General features: G+C 37.1%; 1 protein-coding gene across 6 annotated transcripts in view; it reads left to right on the top strand.

The window, feature by feature from the left end:
• The window catches only part of LOC147846107 (stonustoxin subunit beta), a 35,673-nt gene that overhangs the window by 11,503 nt on the left and 6,165 nt on the right, over window positions 1-18,005 (top strand). The window contains exons 4-9 of one of the 6 annotated variants that reach the window (XR_015481353.1): window positions 730-2,514; window positions 5,953-8,887; window positions 9,058-9,225; window positions 9,342-9,515; window positions 9,671-9,844; window positions 17,227-17,388. Coding sequence is in view for 5 of the 6 variants with exons in the window: in XM_087245263.1 (XP_087101389.1) it covers window positions 730-2,514; window positions 5,953-6,126; window positions 9,058-9,225; window positions 9,342-9,515; window positions 9,671-9,844; window positions 17,227-17,388 (2,637 nt within the window). In the remaining variant the exon portion in view is untranslated. Of the gene's footprint in view, window positions 1-729; window positions 2,519-5,952; window positions 8,888-9,057; window positions 9,226-9,341; window positions 9,516-9,670; window positions 9,845-17,226; window positions 17,389-18,005 lie in introns of those variants that run through there. The other 5 variants (XM_087245263.1, XM_087245264.1, XM_087245267.1 and 2 more) reach the window with 5 other exon arrangements.

The raw sequence follows: 18,005 nt of genomic DNA, 5'->3' as shown, positions 1-18,005 counted from the left end.
CTGTGGAAATAGCAGGAAGGTATTTTTTTCTCCCTCTGCTGTAACATTACAGTGTCTTTGGCCACGGCCCTTAGCTGTGCAGTGTGTGAGCGCAGTAAACGAACATTTGTGATCTCAGAGGGGCCGGAAGTATTTTTTGTAGTCCACAAATTTTGTTGTAGGCTTTGCTAAGCTAACTCTGTAAAAATCAAGGTTTCCCTTTGCATTGAACTTTGAGCATTTTACATTCAGAGATGTTGTTTATGTTCACACAGCTACATTACACATCAACTAAAGTTTAACATATGATATTGTAGTGGACCACCCCTTTAAAATGATTATTTAAATTAAATGGCATATCTCATTTTGCAAAATTGTAAATTTTTCTCTTATTTTCAATAAATATCATGAAAAAAATGCTTTGAACTTTACACATGTTCCAGGTAAATAAAATAAGAAAGTGTCAGCTTACTGGGGCAAGGGATATACAATTGGCAGTCCTATCTTAGATATGCAAATTGATATTTAAATTCAACTGCACATTCAGTCATAACAAATACTCCATAATATTTAGCCATATGGGTCAGAGTGAGAATATAGAGTTCACACAGATCCTCCCCTGTGGCAACTCTGTTTAGCAGAGCCTAACATGGAACATATGACAAAAAATATAATATAGCATATCATATAATATAATAAATGTATTTTCTAATAGTTTTTTTATGTTTCTGTACTTTATTCTCTGTTCAGAGTCAAAGAGCAGCACAAATCCAGCATGAAGATCAAGTACGAGAGCTTATTTGAGGGAGTGAAACTCCAGCAGAATCAAACCCTCCTGAACAGCATTTACACACAGCTGTACATCATAGAGGGAGAGAGTGAAGGAGTGAATGAAGAACATGAGGTGCTGCAGATGGAGAAGAGATACAAGACTCTCCAAGACACTCCAATCAACTGCAATGACATCTTTAACCCTTCAGCTGAAGCAGGAGATGAGGAGAAGAGCAGAGAGGAGAAAGAGCAGATCAAGACTGTTCTCACTAAAGGCATCGCTGGAATTGGAAAAACCGTCTCTGTGCAGAAGTTCATTCTGGACTGGGCCGAGGGAAAAGCCAATCAGGATGTAGATTTCATCTTTGTGCTTCCATTTCGAGAGCTGAACTTGATTAAAGATCATCAGTACAGTCTTCACACACTTCTGCTGGACTTTCATCCTGAACTTCAGCATCTGGACTCACAGATTTATGAGGAGTGTAAAGTCGTGTTCATCTTTGATGGTCTGGATGAAAGCAGAATCACACTGATGTTTTCAGACTGTCAGAAAGTTTCTGATGTGACTGAAGCTTCATCAGTGAGTGTGTTGATGTCAAACCTCATGAAAGGAGATCTGCTTCCCTCCGCTCTCATCTGGATCACCAGCAGACCAGCAGCAGCCTATCAGATCCCCTCAAAACACATCAGCCTGGTGACGGAGATTCAGGGCTTCAATGACCCTCAGAAGGAGGAATATTTCAGGAAGAGAATCAGAGATGAAGATCAAGCCAGCAGAATCATCTCCCACATCAGAAGAGCAAGAAGCCTCCACATCATGTGCCACATACCCGTCTTCTGCTGGATCTCAGCCACTGTGCTTCAAACCATCCTGAAAGAAGATCTGAGTGCAGAAATCCCTCAAACTCTGACTGAGATGTACATCCACTTCCTCCTCATTCAGACATACATGAGGAATCAGAAGTATGAAGAGAGACATCCAGAGAAACTCCTGCGGTCCAACAGAGACGTGATTGTGAAACTTGCTGAACTGGCTTTCAATCAGCTGATGAAGGGCAATGTGATGTTCTACGAGGAGGACCTGATTGAGAGCGGGATAGACGTCGCTGACGCCTCAGTGTATTCTGGGATCTGCACTGAGATCTTCAGAGAGGAATCTGTGATTTATCAGAGGAAGGTTTACAGCTTTGTTCATCTGAGCTTTCAGGAGTGTTTTGCAGCACTGTATGTGTTTTACTGCTATTTACACAACAACACTGAGGTGATGAAGATGTTCCTGACAGGGAAACACAGAACTCAGAGTGAGAAAGTTCCTCTGGATGTTTTTCTGAAAGGAGCGATGAATAAAGCCCTGGAGAGTAAAACTGGACACCTGGATCTGTTCCTGCGGTTTCTTCATGGCGTCTCCAATCAGAGACTCTTAGAGGATCTGCTGAAACACACAGAGAACAAACCAGAGATCATCAAGAAAATAATCCACAACCTCAGACGAGGTCAAAAACACAACATCAGTCCTGAAAGATGGATGAATCTCTCACACTGCTTGATTGAGATGAAGGATAATTCTCTTGTTGAAGAAATGCAGACGTTTTTAAAATCTAAAACAAACAACAGAGATCTAACTCTTGCTCAGTGCTCAACTCTGGCAAACCTGATCCTGATGTCAGAGGAGGTGCTGGATGAGCTTAATCCCAAAATGTACGTGTTTTCAAAAGAGGGCAGAAGGAGACTGCTACCTGCTGTGAGGAACTGCAGAAAAGCTCTGTGAGTGTGAAGATTTAATCATTTTACAACTTAATGTACATTTTCTCTCCCTCAGGCTGTTCTAGATGATCATTTTAGCTGAAACTGTAGTGATTTATATGCTGCAGATTCATGGCTACTGTCACTATAACAGTCAAAACATGACACTCAGTGTGATAAATTAACACCCATGACTCTTGATAAATTGACATGCTTTTGCTGTGAAACATTTGACTGTACTAGAAATCAGACATTATTAGTAATATTGTTTCCTTTAATCCTAAGTCATAGCACTTCGAGCTTAATCAAATGGTCTTTAACGAGCAGATCAAGGTCTAACACCTGCTAGAAAGAAACAGGCAGGTGAATTTTTACAGTTGTAACAAAACTGCAGGACTGAGACTCTGCAGGACCAAATTAATCATGGCAGGCCCTTAATGCATACTAAAATGTTTGGATTTTAATTAAAAACAATTCTTCAGCAGGTTTCAGTTTACTAACATTTTGAAAATACCAACTGTTTAATCAGAATATATACACATACAGGCTGCCCTCGCCAACACAATTGTGACAACCAAAACAGAAGACACTGGTTCGACGCTGGTTTTGATAAAGGTTTACAACAAAATAATTATTTTAATTTAAAAAAATGTTCTTTAATTTTTGGTAAACTATTGTCAGCTGTGGGTGCCAGTAATGTGTTTTTACAGTCTACTTCTGTAATTTTAATCACATTTACAGAACTGTATATTACTGTTACAAAAGTTTTTTACATCTCACACATTCAATTCCCACAGCAAAATCCTCAGTTTTAAATGAGCACTTGGATGTGGCCACACTACAGTGCGTTGAATTTAATGATATAATTCACTGACCTAAATGATAATTGATGATTAGGGGTGAACAAATGATTTTATTACTTATTTTGGTCACAGTCTTGTAATGAAATCAACTGAAGTAAAACTAATTAATAAATCCTAAAAATATAATGGTGGTTATTAAACAACTACACAAACAGCATTAACACCATGAAAGGTTTTTATTTTCACCATTGTTTTAGGTGCTGACTTTTGATGTCTCAGAGTCTTAATAATTATTCAGTTTTTTTGTATTCTGTAAAGGATCTGGTTACCTTTCACATTTCAGATTGTAAATAACAATTTGACCTTCATTACAATGACGCTTTACAAAAAAACTAACTAAAACATGTTCATAATAAGTGAAGCTGTTTGTGGAGTTATTATTGAACTAGTGTACAGAATACTGAATGAGGGCATAGAGCAGGGGTGTCAAACTCAGTTCCTGGAGACCTGGAGCCCTGCATACTGTTGTTTAGTTCCAACCCTGCTCCAACACACTTACCTGTAGGTTTCAAACAAGCCTGAAGGACTTAATTTGTTTAATCAGGGCCCGTTTCAGAAAGGAGGTTAAGTGAAAAGAGTATTTTAACCCTGAAATTAGAGAAACTTTGTGTTTTTTGTTTATCAAACTGGAGAAAGCAGGGTAAGTCAAGCCTGTTTCTGAAAGAGAGGTAACTTTAACTCAGAGTCAGTTACTATGGTAACTTACTCTGTGAACCTAACTTGGTCAGGAGCAGGTTTTATTCTCTAAACTCTTGAGTTTCTGTTGGGCTGCTGCTCTTTTTTTTTAAAGACGAATCTGTATTTCTCGACTTAGCCTTACATTTCCACCCACCTATTTCAATGCTTATTTTGGATATGCGCATAAAAAACAATTGATGGAAATGTCATGATGCACATAACTTATGGAAATACACATAAAAACATTTGCATTACCGAGTATCATAAACTTTAGATTCGATAAGGAAAGAAATGCATAAACTACGATGGAAACTCTTTTACTGAGCACATTACAGTATGTGCATTAAAAAAAAGGTTTGTTATAAGAGATCATGTGATGATGAAAATGTGTGTGAATAGACAAACCAGCAGGCTGAGTACACTGCATAACATCGGAAATGTTGTTTTGGTCATTCTTAAATGCCTGAACCGTTTCAGTATTGATGTATATTATTAATTACCTCCAGGGTGTCAAGAGCGTCTGTTCTCCACGTCCCACAGCTTCAAACGCCCCCACGTGTTCATTGTATGTCAGCATTGTCTTCTGAGGCGCAAGTACATTTATTAAATAAAGAAAAGATTCACGCAGCTTCTCCAATTACAATAAATTCAGTTTTTATTGTTGATATTTGGCGCCAGTTAGTCAGGAAATGAAGATTTTGTTGTCTGTGATTCATTGGACAGAAACGCTGCTTTATTCGCACATCTTTTATTCCAGTTTTGCACATAAAGTTAATTTATATATTTGGATGGAAACAAAGAGATTGCCTACGATTCAGTCACAAAAAGAACAAAGTCACTTATGAGAACGGCTTGTCCTTTTTTAATAAATAATTAGCTGAAATTCACTGACTTTCGACATGTACTGTAACTAGATTAATGGGATTATTAACCGTTCTAAAACTATTTTTTTTACTATTTTTCTGCTTACATTCTAAATGTCATATCAACCTCTATCACTTGATCAACAATAGAGGCACAGAAGTGCACTTTTAAATCTATTAAAACTTATCAATGTGTATAAAAGTGGCAACGTGTGTTAGAATGTTATAAACATCACACATTACAATAATAATTTAATATTTTTAAATATTTAAATACATTAAATGTAAAATTACGCATGAATTTGAGCAGCTGTTTTCCCACGCTAACTGTCTGTTTCACTGATGCAGTGGTGTAGCTTTTTTAAATATAGGGTCATATTTGCTATAACTTTGCATGAGCAGATCAAGTTCAGCTGGAGAAAGAAATGCTGATCTCTTTTTTAAGATGTTGTCATAGTCATCTGCGCTCCATTAATAATGCCTTTTTATAGTCACAGTGTGTGCGCTTAACTTTGGCTGCGTCCGAAACCGCATACTTTCATACTATATAGTACGCTAAAATCAGTATGCGAGCCGAGTAGTATGTAGTATGACTTACTACTATCGGCGGGATTCTGGATTGCCGGTTTCAGACGCAGCCTCTGAGTTTTACTACTCAAAGTTGATTGACCTAACTCAGATCAGCTTTTCTGAAACCGGAGAGTTTTTAATCTCTTGGTAAATCAACTCAGAGTTCAAGTTTAAACTGAGTTGGTTGAACCTCCTCACTGAAACCCAGGTGTGCTTAATTAGGGTTGGAACGAGTTGAGTCTAAGCTTTTTCAAATAACAGTTTTTAGCCATTCATTACTTTCTCAAAACCAACACTTTCACAGTTTTCATTCAGTATTTCTATAGAATCTCTCTATTTTAGGGAAAAGAAAAACAAAATTTACTGTAGAATGTGACCATTTTTCACAATGTAAAGTTAATTAACCAAAATGTGTTGCATTCTGATGGGGACAAAAGCACACAAGCCTGTCTTTTCAGCAGGGTCATCTCTTTTTTTCATTTCAGATTGTCAGACTGTGATTTCACTGATCAGCACTGTGAAGTTGTGTCTTCAGCTCTACAATCATCAAACTCCCCCCTGACAGAGCTGGACCTGAGACACAATAAACTACAGGATTCAGGAGCAAAGCTAATCTGTGCTGGACTGAAGAGCCCAAATTGTCAACTCAACACACTGAGGTACTTTACTGAGGAAAGTTCAACTGCTCTGAATGAACATCACACAAGCACACATTTGTCATGTACAGTTACACAAATAGGGCAGTATATTATTATTTATAACAAAAGGTTGCAACTATAGGAGCACCAATTCAATACTCAGATCATGTAGTTTTTGTTACAAATTAAATAAGATAACAAGATAACAGGGATTAAAAATAATATCCCTGGTGCCCCTGCGCTCTCTCTCCCTAAAATATAAACCAAAAACACAACCACTGAGAATTAACAAGAAAATAGGATTCATTTCCAGACAATGAGCAAAAATAACATCTGAAGGGGTTTAGCCAAAATAAATGACAATAAACCATTCATTCATTTTCTTGTCGGCTTAGTCCCTTTATTAATCCGGGGTCGCCACAGCGGAATGAACCGCCAACTTTTCCAGCAAGTTTTTACTCAGTGGATGCCCTTCCAGCCGCAACCCATCTCTGGGAAACATCCACACATACACTCTTACACTACAGACAATTTAGCCTACCCAATTCACCTGTACCACATGTCTTTGGACTGTGGGGGAAACCGGAGTACCCGGAGGAAACCCACGCGAATGCAGGCAGAACATGCAAACTCCACACAGAAACACCAACTGAGCCGAGGATCGAACCAGCGACCCAGTGACCTTCTTGCTGTGAGGCGAACATGCTACCCACTGTGCCACTGCGTCGCCCTGACAATAAACCATACTAACTAAATTAAAGTAAACTTCCCTGGAAAGTAGATAATAAAATAAAATACAGAAAACCTACCTCCCTACTAACAAACACAAGAGAAAACGAAAATAATAAATAGAAGACACCAAACCTCCCTACCATGCTCCAAGCTAAAACAAAAGCTACCAAGCTCCAAGCTTCTAAAACAAAATCTGTCAGTGTTATCTTCATACTCATCTTTAGCGTTTTACAATTTTTCGTGGTAGCTCTCTCTGTCATCCCAAGCCAGAAGGCATTGACTGAGTGATTGACCGCTGATATTACAGTGCTAGAGCAGTGGGCCAATAAGAGCGCGAAGGCGGGGCAAGCATTACGGACGTGGCTTTGTTTACTGCAGCAAGTTGATATGACCACTGATTTAAACCATTCCTGAGCGCTGCGTTTCAAGAGCAGAGATGCATTATGCGTGAATGTCTCCCAGATCCGCGCACGTGGTGAACATTTTGCAGTAAACACTGGTTGCACACAACAATTTTATGCACTCGCACAAATGCTCCCAAATATATTTTGAGGTAGCAGCGATAAAATTTCGGGCACATATCCGACCAAAATGGTCACTATTTCGAGCCCTGCCCCTTCTTAGGTAGTAATGTCAGGACTGCTCGTCTGCAACTAGTAGGAAGTAGCTTGTTCTTTATACTTTCTAGTAAAACTTCATACAAGTGATTTCCTAATAAGTTCCAAAAAGTCTCATAAAACTTGCGGGCAATCCATCAATTCCTGTAGAATGACCATTTGATAATTGACTCATTGCTTCTGTAATCTCATGAAATGATATTGGATTATCCAAGGATTTTCTCTGTTTATTTGACAATTTCGGTAGATCACTCAGCAAGTCCAAGGCACAATCATGATCACAAATTTTAGTTCCATACAAATCCGTGTAAAATTTGAGTGTCTGCTTTTTGATTTCTATTGCATTGGATCAGAAGTTATGACTTCATCAGGACGACGAAGATAAAACATTTGTTTTTGTTGTTCTTTTCAAGATTAAAAAAAAATTAAAGAAGTTGCATCCATGTCCTTAATTGGAACAAATCCTCGCTCTTATTAAAGCTCCTTTCACTTGCTCCTGAAGTAATAATCCAAGTTCTTTCTTTTTATTGTTCACTTTTATTGTGTACAAATGTTCATTTTGTACACTTCCATTATTACTATTGAAAAGAGTATTCTCCAGGGCTTATATATCTCTTTGAAGTTTTTGTATTGCTATCTTTGTCTTAGAAGTAGAAAGTGAACTGTAATTTTTTAAATAGAGACATCTGTAATTTTATTATTCCATTCTTTACCTATATAAAAACTGATTTAACCTAGCTCCACTGACCCTATTATTAGACATTTTAAGTGATGTTTACGGTTTAATTCCTGTATTTCTTCTTCTCCAAATATCTATTAATTCAAACCTTTTTAAATTATTTAATAAAACAACAGCTGATAGCTGATTAATGGTGAGGTTCATCTCCATTTCTATCAATGAGATCAATAGTGTAATTCCAGTCACCTTCAATAAAGTTACTGGAGAAAGAAAAAAAAGGTTTTGTTTAAAAATGACCAAAACTGTTTAGTTTTTCCGTAGATTAATTTGCACAGATCAATTGTTACCTTAAAATTATTTTGAGCTATAGCAAAAACATTGTACATTTTGATTTCATGAATACTTCAGTGTAATTTTAAGGAGTCAGTTTATATTCATTGACTCAAAGAAAGATTCACAATACTAATGCGCTCAGTTTAAGGCAGGCTGTGTCAGCAAATAAAATCTGAATTTAATGAATAAAAATTTGCATTTAAATAAGTGACTTTTTAAAGTTTTGGAAAACATAAACACAATAACTGTACTGTATGGCTTATGAGCAAAAAATTATTGCATTTGCTGTGCTAGATACTGAAGTCACCTTAAATAGCTAGCACCATTTGCTGTTTTATATGGCCTGAGGAATGGGATGATGGATGATCTTACCTGCCTGTTTTCTTATTCTGGAGATCTAAACGTTCTGAACATTGAGCAGGTGCACACCAATTTTCCTCTCCATTACAGTTTTATATAATAGCTGTGAGCATCACAAAAGCATTTTTTTTTTGAAGAACCATAAAAGATTGCACAAAGTGCCATAAAATCTCATGTGTGTATTTAATACATTTTCTTTTTCATGACTCTGTCATGAATGTCAATGTTTAGATTGTCTGCCAGTAAACTCACTGATCAGTGCTGTGAAGTTGTGTCTTCTGCTCTACTATCATCAAATTCCACCCTGAGAGTGCTGGACCTAAGTAAGCTGGAGAATTCAGGAGTGAAGCTGATCTGTGCTGGACTGATGAGTCGGAACTGTCAACTCAACACACTGAGGTTCGTGAATTAAGTTTATAAAATGCATGATCGTTTGCAATTAAAATATGTTTTAATCTGGTTAGGATACCAGCACCCAATATGCTTTTTAACTATAGAGTCCACTATTTTTTCAGATTGGTTTGCTATAATTTCACTGATATGTGCTGTGAAGATGTGGCTTCAGCTCTACAATCAATAAACTCCCCCCTGAGAGAGCTGGACCTGAGTAACAATGAGCTGCGGGATTCAGGAGTGAAGCTGATCTGTGATGCACTGAAGAGTCAAAATTGTCAACTCAACACACTGAGGTTTGTGTGTCGTATTGTTTTTATTTATTTATAAAAGGCTCTTTTACCATAATACATTATAAATTGAATGATTTCTGTGATAAAATATGTGTTTAAATCTAATAAAACCATCAGCACCCCACTATGCTTTTTAACCAGAGTCCTTGTGTTTTCAGATTGTCAGTCTGTAATCTCACTGATCAGCACTGTGAAGCTGTGTCTTCAGCTCTACAATCATCAAACTCCCCCCTGAGAGAGCTGGACCTGAGTAACAATGACCTGCAGGATTCAGGAGTGAAGCTGATCTGTGCTGGACTGAAGAGCCCAAACTGTCAACTCAACACTCTGAGGTACTTTCATAAGTTCATGACCAGTGTTCTTATTAACACTGGGGACTAGAAAGTGACAACAGTCTGGTGCTCACACTTATACACTTGATAGGAACATGAACAAGACCCATAGAAGTGTTGAGAGATAAAAACTAGTAATAAATAAACAAATTTTATATATATTATTTATTTATATATATATATTTCCAATTTCTTTGAATAACATATTAATCTATCTTATTGCTTGCCAGACGATAACTATAATTAATTTTCAGGTTACTATAATGAATATATTGTAATTGAAAGTCCTTTTGCCATGTATGCCTTTTAATCATATTTTCCTTTAGAGTCCATCAAGGGGTGCTTCTCTATTAAAAATATTCTGAAAAGCAAGGGTTTTCTGCTGTTCTCACTTTAAGGACATAAACAGAGAATCCCTCTGGAAATGTTCAATTTAAACAAAATGAAAATAAACACCAAGACAAGCATTTTAACTAATTAGTGAGCATTGGCAGCAATACACAGTGAAAATAACCTGAATTTAGCTCTCTCTCTGTAAACATCTGTCAATCATTCAAACACCTCACGATGCAGTTGAAACCCGACCAGATGCAATCCACTTTTTTGAAAACACTGTCCTAAAGCACGAAAATCACATGTAGGTGATTAACTTTATTACAATCTGTTCACTGTCTCACAACATTGCCGTCCTTTGAAATTTTTGGATACAGACCATGTGTGCACATGATGAAGGCACGCGCAACATGACAGCAAAGGTAGGGAGGGGTGAATCCAACCTGTTGTCAGCAAGGTACCAAAATACTAAACCTAAAAAAGCAAATCCCAAAAAAAACTGACATTAATTATAACTACATTGCATTGCAATTCTTCAGTGCTTCGATTTACTCAAATTTAAATCATAAATTGTCCTTATTTTAGATTAGGTCACAAATATGCATGGCATTGTCTTAATATAGCATTTATTAACTTTTAGAGTTACTTTTACTATATGCCTGAATAATAAGATATATAAGTGTTGATTTGAATAGTTTATTAATTATTTACTTATTCTGAAATATCTTTTAAAAAAACACCAGCTTCTCTTAAATTTCTGCTTTGTAAATAATGCAATACTTAATTTAGTAATGAAAAATAATCAAAATAGAAACGCACAATCATTAAGCACATTATACATGTGCTTATAACTCAAGAATAGAGCATTTGTGGCTGTATTTATAGACTGCTTAGTAATGTCTATTATGTAGAGTTAATGCTTTACAAATGATTCATTAACTATTTGCTAATGCTTAAAGGTTCAAGAAACCCCTTAAGTACTTTAACAGATTTGAACAGATTTGTGTGTTGAGCATCAGTCAAGGCACCGTTAGCACCTGTCAGCTTTAATTGTGGGGAAAACTGGATCATTTTGAGTTTTTGTCAGCTAATTTCATCTTCCGGGTTTAAAATCTTTTTGGGGTGGGATAAAAATCTGTGACGCAGCGTGAATCAGCTAGTGGAGTGATGACGCGTCGGTTTCTCATTATTATTCTTAGCGGAGCATCTAACAATGCTTCTTAATTATTCATGAGAGCATGTGCTTTCCGAAAGCCAGGCAACCTGTCAAGCTGTGAGACTGCATCCGCGCACAGCACACAGTATTTAGCCATTTATAAAGGGTCGTAAGTGTTTGTTTCCATGGTCCACAGGGCTTGTTTCATGTGTTTCCCTGCAGTGCTATCAGGGCCGATACAGCAAAGCTGTTGGTTTGCAGCAAGCATTTTTGTTTTGGGAGCTGTACAAGAATTGGAGAATGGCAGACTTAAGCCCCTTTCACACAGTGATACCGGTAAATATCCGGAAAATTTCCGGAACGACTTTACCGGTATATTCAAAAAAGCGCTGTTCACACAGGCGAGGACATTACGGAAATTTTCCGGAAAAGAGCATTCACACATCCATTCCAAAATACCGGTAAATTCTGACATCATTCACCACAAATGAGCTTTAAACGGCTGCGCTTGTATTTGTAAACATTTGACTAAATTACAAACTCTGTGGATGATCAATATTGTGAACAACTTTCGCAGGATCACTTTCGCATGTCGAGATGTTCATAATATGTGCGTGTGCTGGCGGTCACAGGCACACGCAAAGCTTGAAGGTAAACAAACAACGGCTTATCATAAGCATCTCATCGAAGATTATTTACACAGTTGGCATTAAGAACATATAAACGTGATCTGACTAATTTCTAGCAGTGAAATGTGTCTGGAAAAATATTCAAAGGCTTTTATCCTCACAAACCGCGCGGACGTAAATGCGTCTGACTGTTGTGATTGGCTAAAGCAGACGTCTCACGTCAGCACGTTCTAGACGGGCACGCGCTTATTACGGGAATCTTCCTTCTGCATTCACACAGCGCAGCATTCCGGCAAATTGCCGGTAATGTTACAACGTCTCTTTCCGGAAAATAGCCAGAACGAATTTACCGGTATTTTCAAAAAGGACCTGTTCACACATACAACCTTTCCGGAAAATTGCCGGCAATTTTCCGGAAAGGTGTGTATGTGTGAAAGGGGCTATAGTCTTTTATCACTTGATTTCGTTAATATTCAGACACATTGCCTATACAAAATAAATCCGCCTATACCAATAAATCTGCTGTGTTTAAAATCCGGCAAGATTAATGGTTGAAATAGATAGGGCGAGATAACTGCTGCACTGCTATCCACTGTGCCTGCATTCAGTAGGAGAGAGGTCCTCCTAACTTATAGTGTTTACACGATTATCTTTATAATTATATAACAAATTGTGGTGATGTGTATATGAACTTACAAATAACAAATGTAGCAGGTCATTAAATTACTTACTGCTTATTTCTTTGCATTTTAACATTATGAACTATAAAATCATGGGTCTACTCACAGTTTGTGTCTCATTTTGTGAGCCAACTGAAAATGGTTGTTCGCTCCCCTCTTTCCCCTGCTCTGCCGGCCACACCCACTCCTCCCTCTGCTCGCAGAGCTCCACGCCCATCATGAAGCATTTTTTTTTTTAATTCTGAGGTAGAGTTGAACTGAAAGAGGAGGGTTTCATGACCCTTAATAAATGCTTCACAGTATCCATTTATTATAAAGTATTACTAAAAATTAAGTTGAAAGATGGGGAGGATCTACAGTCTGGCGCCATTTTCATATCAAATTTAAAGGGGACTGAGGTGAAAATTTTGCTCATGAACTGTACTCTAATCGCAAATGTTTTAGGGGGCTGAGTAGAAATATAGGACCCCTCTTAATTTGGCCTACACTGTCAGACCTTACTGGGCTTTTTTTTTTTTTTACAGTAAAATGCTGGCAACACTGTTGCCAGTTAGTCACTGTAAAAGTTTGGTTAAAGTAAGTAACTGTTAACAGTGTTTAATTACTGTTAATTACTGTAAAAGAGCAGTAGTGTTATCTAACTGGAAACTGCTTACAGTTAATTACTGTACTGTAGTGTTACAACTCACAGCATTATACAGCATACACATTACTGGTGTCATATATAGTTATAGTAGTATTCCTCAAATTAATCAGTATTAATAACTGTTATTAAAAAAAGAAAGCGTATAAATTCTTTAGACAAATATATGTTATTGTTTTGGCAGCAAACAAATATACAACAGAAAATGTATAAGTAAATTCAACAAATCAGCACATATCAATACATTTTCCATTTACAATGAAACAAAAATTTTAAATCAATAAACAACACATGCAGTGTATAGCACACATGATGTGAAACATTTAAAGGGCACCTATGGTAAAACAAAATTACTTTTCAAGCTATTTGGACAAACATATGTGTATATATAGTGTATAGACCATCATATTGGGGTGATATAAACACACCCAGTCCTTTTTTTTTCAATTTAACAACATAAAAACGGTGGATCAATTAGAGCAGTTTTCAGACCCACCCCAACTTTACGTAGGAGTGCGGTCCCCCTGCCCACCGAATTGATTGACAGCAGCGCGCATTAACATGTTCCGGTAGTCACGTGTACTGTGCTGGTTCATAAAGAAAATGACCACCTCCACAGCAATGCTTCGTTAACTCTGCTGTTTTATTTAAAACAGTTTATATATATTTTTATATGCCAATGAATTCTTATTAATTTTGTGATCGTATAGTGTAAATTGTAACAGTCAGAATATGAAAAACATAACACACTTTGAATTTTACATGACAAATTAATGAATCACAATTCTCAATGTACAATCACTGAAGCTGCGTCCCAAATGGCACACTATTCACTATGCACTCATGCACTATGTACTTATGCACTTACACACTCAACAGGATAGTATATGTATGTAGTGTCGTCCCAAATGGCACACTAATGTTTTTTTTACTAAGTGAAAATTCAAACCGTTTCCCTGATGATGTTTGACGGTCGCCAAATCATTGAAGTAAACAACCGAATTATCAAATAATACCTGCCCTGAGTATTGCCGCAATCACCATCAGGAGGTGCTATAATCACTCTAAGAAGAATTTTGCTTTCACCATCCAAAATAAATAAAGTTATTCAACATGTGCGTCCGATAGCTCCGCCCCTTCTGCTACGTATGCAAACCTGCGGTCGTTGAATGTGTGAAGTGTCCATCATTCCACACTTTATTTTAGCGGCTGAATGAGTGCATCATCTGGGTAATTAAAGTGCTCTTATTATTTTTAGAGTTTTCAGTGTGAACACACTACTTACACTTTTTATACTACAAAATGGCGTAGAATAGTGCATAAGTATGCGATTTGGGACGCAGCTAGAGTGTAACCTAGCAATACACTTCAACTCCAAAAGGAAACTTGCCCACCTAGTGGAGACTTTTAGCAACTCGTTTTGATAAAGAAAAAGAATTACAAACAATTAATTCATAACATTTAACACATACCTATACAATGGAGACAGACAGCGCATGTGAATAGTTGCTGGTTCATAAAGAAAATGACCACCTCTATATGAAACATAAGACAAATTGACCACAATCATGCCTCGCCATACAAACACATTCTAAACTCAAGATTGAGCAGCACACTCGATGCCAAACACAACTCAACAGTGTCTCAACATATTCATTGAAACATTAAGTCACATTAAAGCTAATATTTATGTGTTTTAAACACTTATTAACGGTCATTTTCCACCCGGGAGAAACATGCAACTTACCCACAGCAATGCTTCGTTATCTCTGCTGTGGGCGGTCTCTACTCCACACGCTTATTACACCACACACACTCTAAAGGGCGCTGTCCCCATTTTGGCATTAATTTAACACATTTGTTCCGTTACATTAGCCTGTATCCTGTCACATTTGAGTGCGAAAACAGTGCAAAGCTAAGCGCGCTCTGTCCTTCTGCCTGTGTGTGTGTTTGTGTGTGTGTGTGTGCGTGTGTGTGTGTGTGCGTGTGTGTGTGCGTGCGTGCGTGCGCGCGTGTGTGTGTGTGTGCGCGCGCGCGTGTGTGTGTGTGCACGCGCTCGTGTGAACTTTGTAACGATATTGCGTATGACTCATCAATGCAACTTCACAACAAATACTGATTAGTAAAGCTCTTACTGTAGTATTTCTCTACGTGAGACCTTCTTCCTTTAAGTCTGTCTGTTGTCAGATGCAGCCGAGGGAGGAGATTAAGGCACGCGGGAAGGCACAAAGAAACAGTAGGCGGGGAAGATTTGTCTTAAAGGCGCAGAAGGACAAAACCACCCCCTGGTGGAAATGTGTATAAAATATGATCTTGTAAAAGGTATAATGAAAAATCTGATGGTTGTTTTGAGCTAAAACTTTATATACACATTCTAGAGACGCAAAAGACTTATATTAAATAGAGAGTTAAAGTAATAAAGAGTTCACCAAGCATAAAATTTCCAATGCAACGAACTGCAAAACTTGTCACACAAGTTTGGGTTTCCTACCTGCAGCATTCACGTGCGTATGAATGGAAGTCTGAGTATGAGGAGAAAAGTGCAGAGTGACCACAGCTTTAAGCTTTACCCTAATTAAACACTTAATCAAACTAGTTGAGGCATGTTAGAAATCTACAGGTAATGTTGAAGCAGCGTGGGAACTAAACTATGCTGGGCAGCAGCCCTACAGGGACTGAGTTTGACCCCCATGGTATATAGCATACTTTCAAAGCAACGAACAAAATTTATCACAGTCACATATCCAATAAAAAATATAAATAAATAAATAAATAAATAATAACAAAAAAAAAAAATCGGACAGCACTGATCCTTATGTTGAAACTATAGGAACAATAATAACAAAACAAATAATTTATGCATATAATTAAGAAAGCCTTTATACTATAAATTCCACTTTTACTTACTTCATTTGAAGTTTTCCAGCTAACTTTATAGCTCCTCTGTAAAAATGTATGGAAGTGCTCTTCAAGGAAGAGATTTTTTTAAAAACAGTTTTAGTTATTTTGCAAGATACTAATATTTAGTTTACATTGCAATTTAAAGGCTTAATTAGGAAAAGTACACAAAGTTATAAGAGATACTGTGACATTTTATTTGCTCTGTTAAACATCACTTGGGATATATTTGAAAAAGAAATAAAATTTCAAAGAAGGTTGAATAATATTGCCTTTAAATGTATGTCGTGAATTATCCGCGCGTTCGGCGTCTGGTGTGAACACAGCATTAAAGGGCCAGCATATTCTGAAAACTTTTTCTAACAACTTTGTGTTTAGAATAAGATAGATATTAGATATTAGAGTAGATATTAGATATTAGAGTAGATGGGACATTAATGGTTTAACAGTAATTTACCATTTATTGTCACAGTTGCTACCTGTAATGGGTACATAAAGTAAATTGCTGTAATTTATTCCTGCTTGTTTTAAAGTAAAATACTGTTTCCTTTTATTACAGCAAAACACTGGCTATTTTACAGTTTTTTACTGCATAATCTACAGTAAGAGTTAACAGTGTAGTGACACCCATGAGTGTAATTAACAGTTTTAGGATTGTTTTACAGTCCTCCTGAAATCAAACACCCATCCAATTTCCATCCTAGTTTTGACCTTGAAAAGGTTGGTTTACCCAAAAATTTTATTTCTGTACTTAATTACTTATCATCTGATGTCATTCTAATCCCTTGAGACATTTGTTCATCTTCAGAGCAAAAACTAAGATATTTTAGATGAAATCTGAGACCTCCCTCATCAGAAGGAGGCAAAAACCATGTTAAAATCGTCAATGTGTCTTTAGTGGTTCAACTGTAATCATCCAAAAGGCTAAAAACACTTTTGTGTGACAGAAAAACTGGACAAAATCTAGTCAGCTGTTCTTGTATATTATATTGTATATCTCTGAAAAATATGTTAACATGAAGACATTCTTGCTGTTGTTGTAGATTATCTCACTGTATGGTGACAGAGGAAGGTTGTGCGGCTCTGGCTTCAGCTCTGAGCTCCAACCCGTCACACCTGAGAGAGCTGGATCTGAGCTACAATCACCCAGGAGAAGCAGGACTCAAACTGCTCTCTGACAAACTCCAACACCTCCACAAACTCAAGTAAGTGCTTTAATTTAAAGAAAAGTAGATAAACAGCCCACAGGATATAATTTATATTGTTAAAAATATTAAAGCTTCAGTATAAAGAGTAAATGTAAAGTATCGGCATGACAGACTGCTGTATCCACAATCATCAGCTCAGAACATGATCATGAACACCAGAAGAAAACATATAATAAACACTACAACTTACAGACACAATCATCAGCTCAGAACATGTTTAATTATCTTTTTCGTTTGACCAGTAGTTGCTGCACAAAATCAATATCAGTAAACACCAGAAGACAAATTTAATAAACACTATAACTTACAGACATTCATTCATTCATTCATTTTCTTGTCAGCTTAGTCCCTTTATTAATTCAGGGTTGCCAAAGCGGAATGAACCGCCAACTTATCCAGCACATTTTTACGCAGCGGATGCCCTTCCAGCCGCAATCCATCTCTGGGAAACATCCACACACATTCATTCACACACAGACTTATACACTACAGATAATTTAGCCCACCCAATTTACCTGTACCGCATGTCTTTGGACTGTGGGGGAAACCGGAGCACCTAGAAGAAGATGACCCTAATCATCTTCGATTTCGAAGAATCCCTCCTTTAACGAATA

Source organism: Danio rerio, chromosome 3 (genome assembly GCF_052040795.2).
Source record: "Danio rerio strain M-AB ecotype USA chromosome 3, GRCz13ab, whole genome shotgun sequence".
NCBI lineage: Eukaryota > Metazoa > Chordata > Actinopteri > Cypriniformes > Danionidae > Danio > Danio rerio.
Note: the sequence above shows the minus strand (reverse complement) of the source record. Positions and strands in the feature narration are given on the sequence as shown.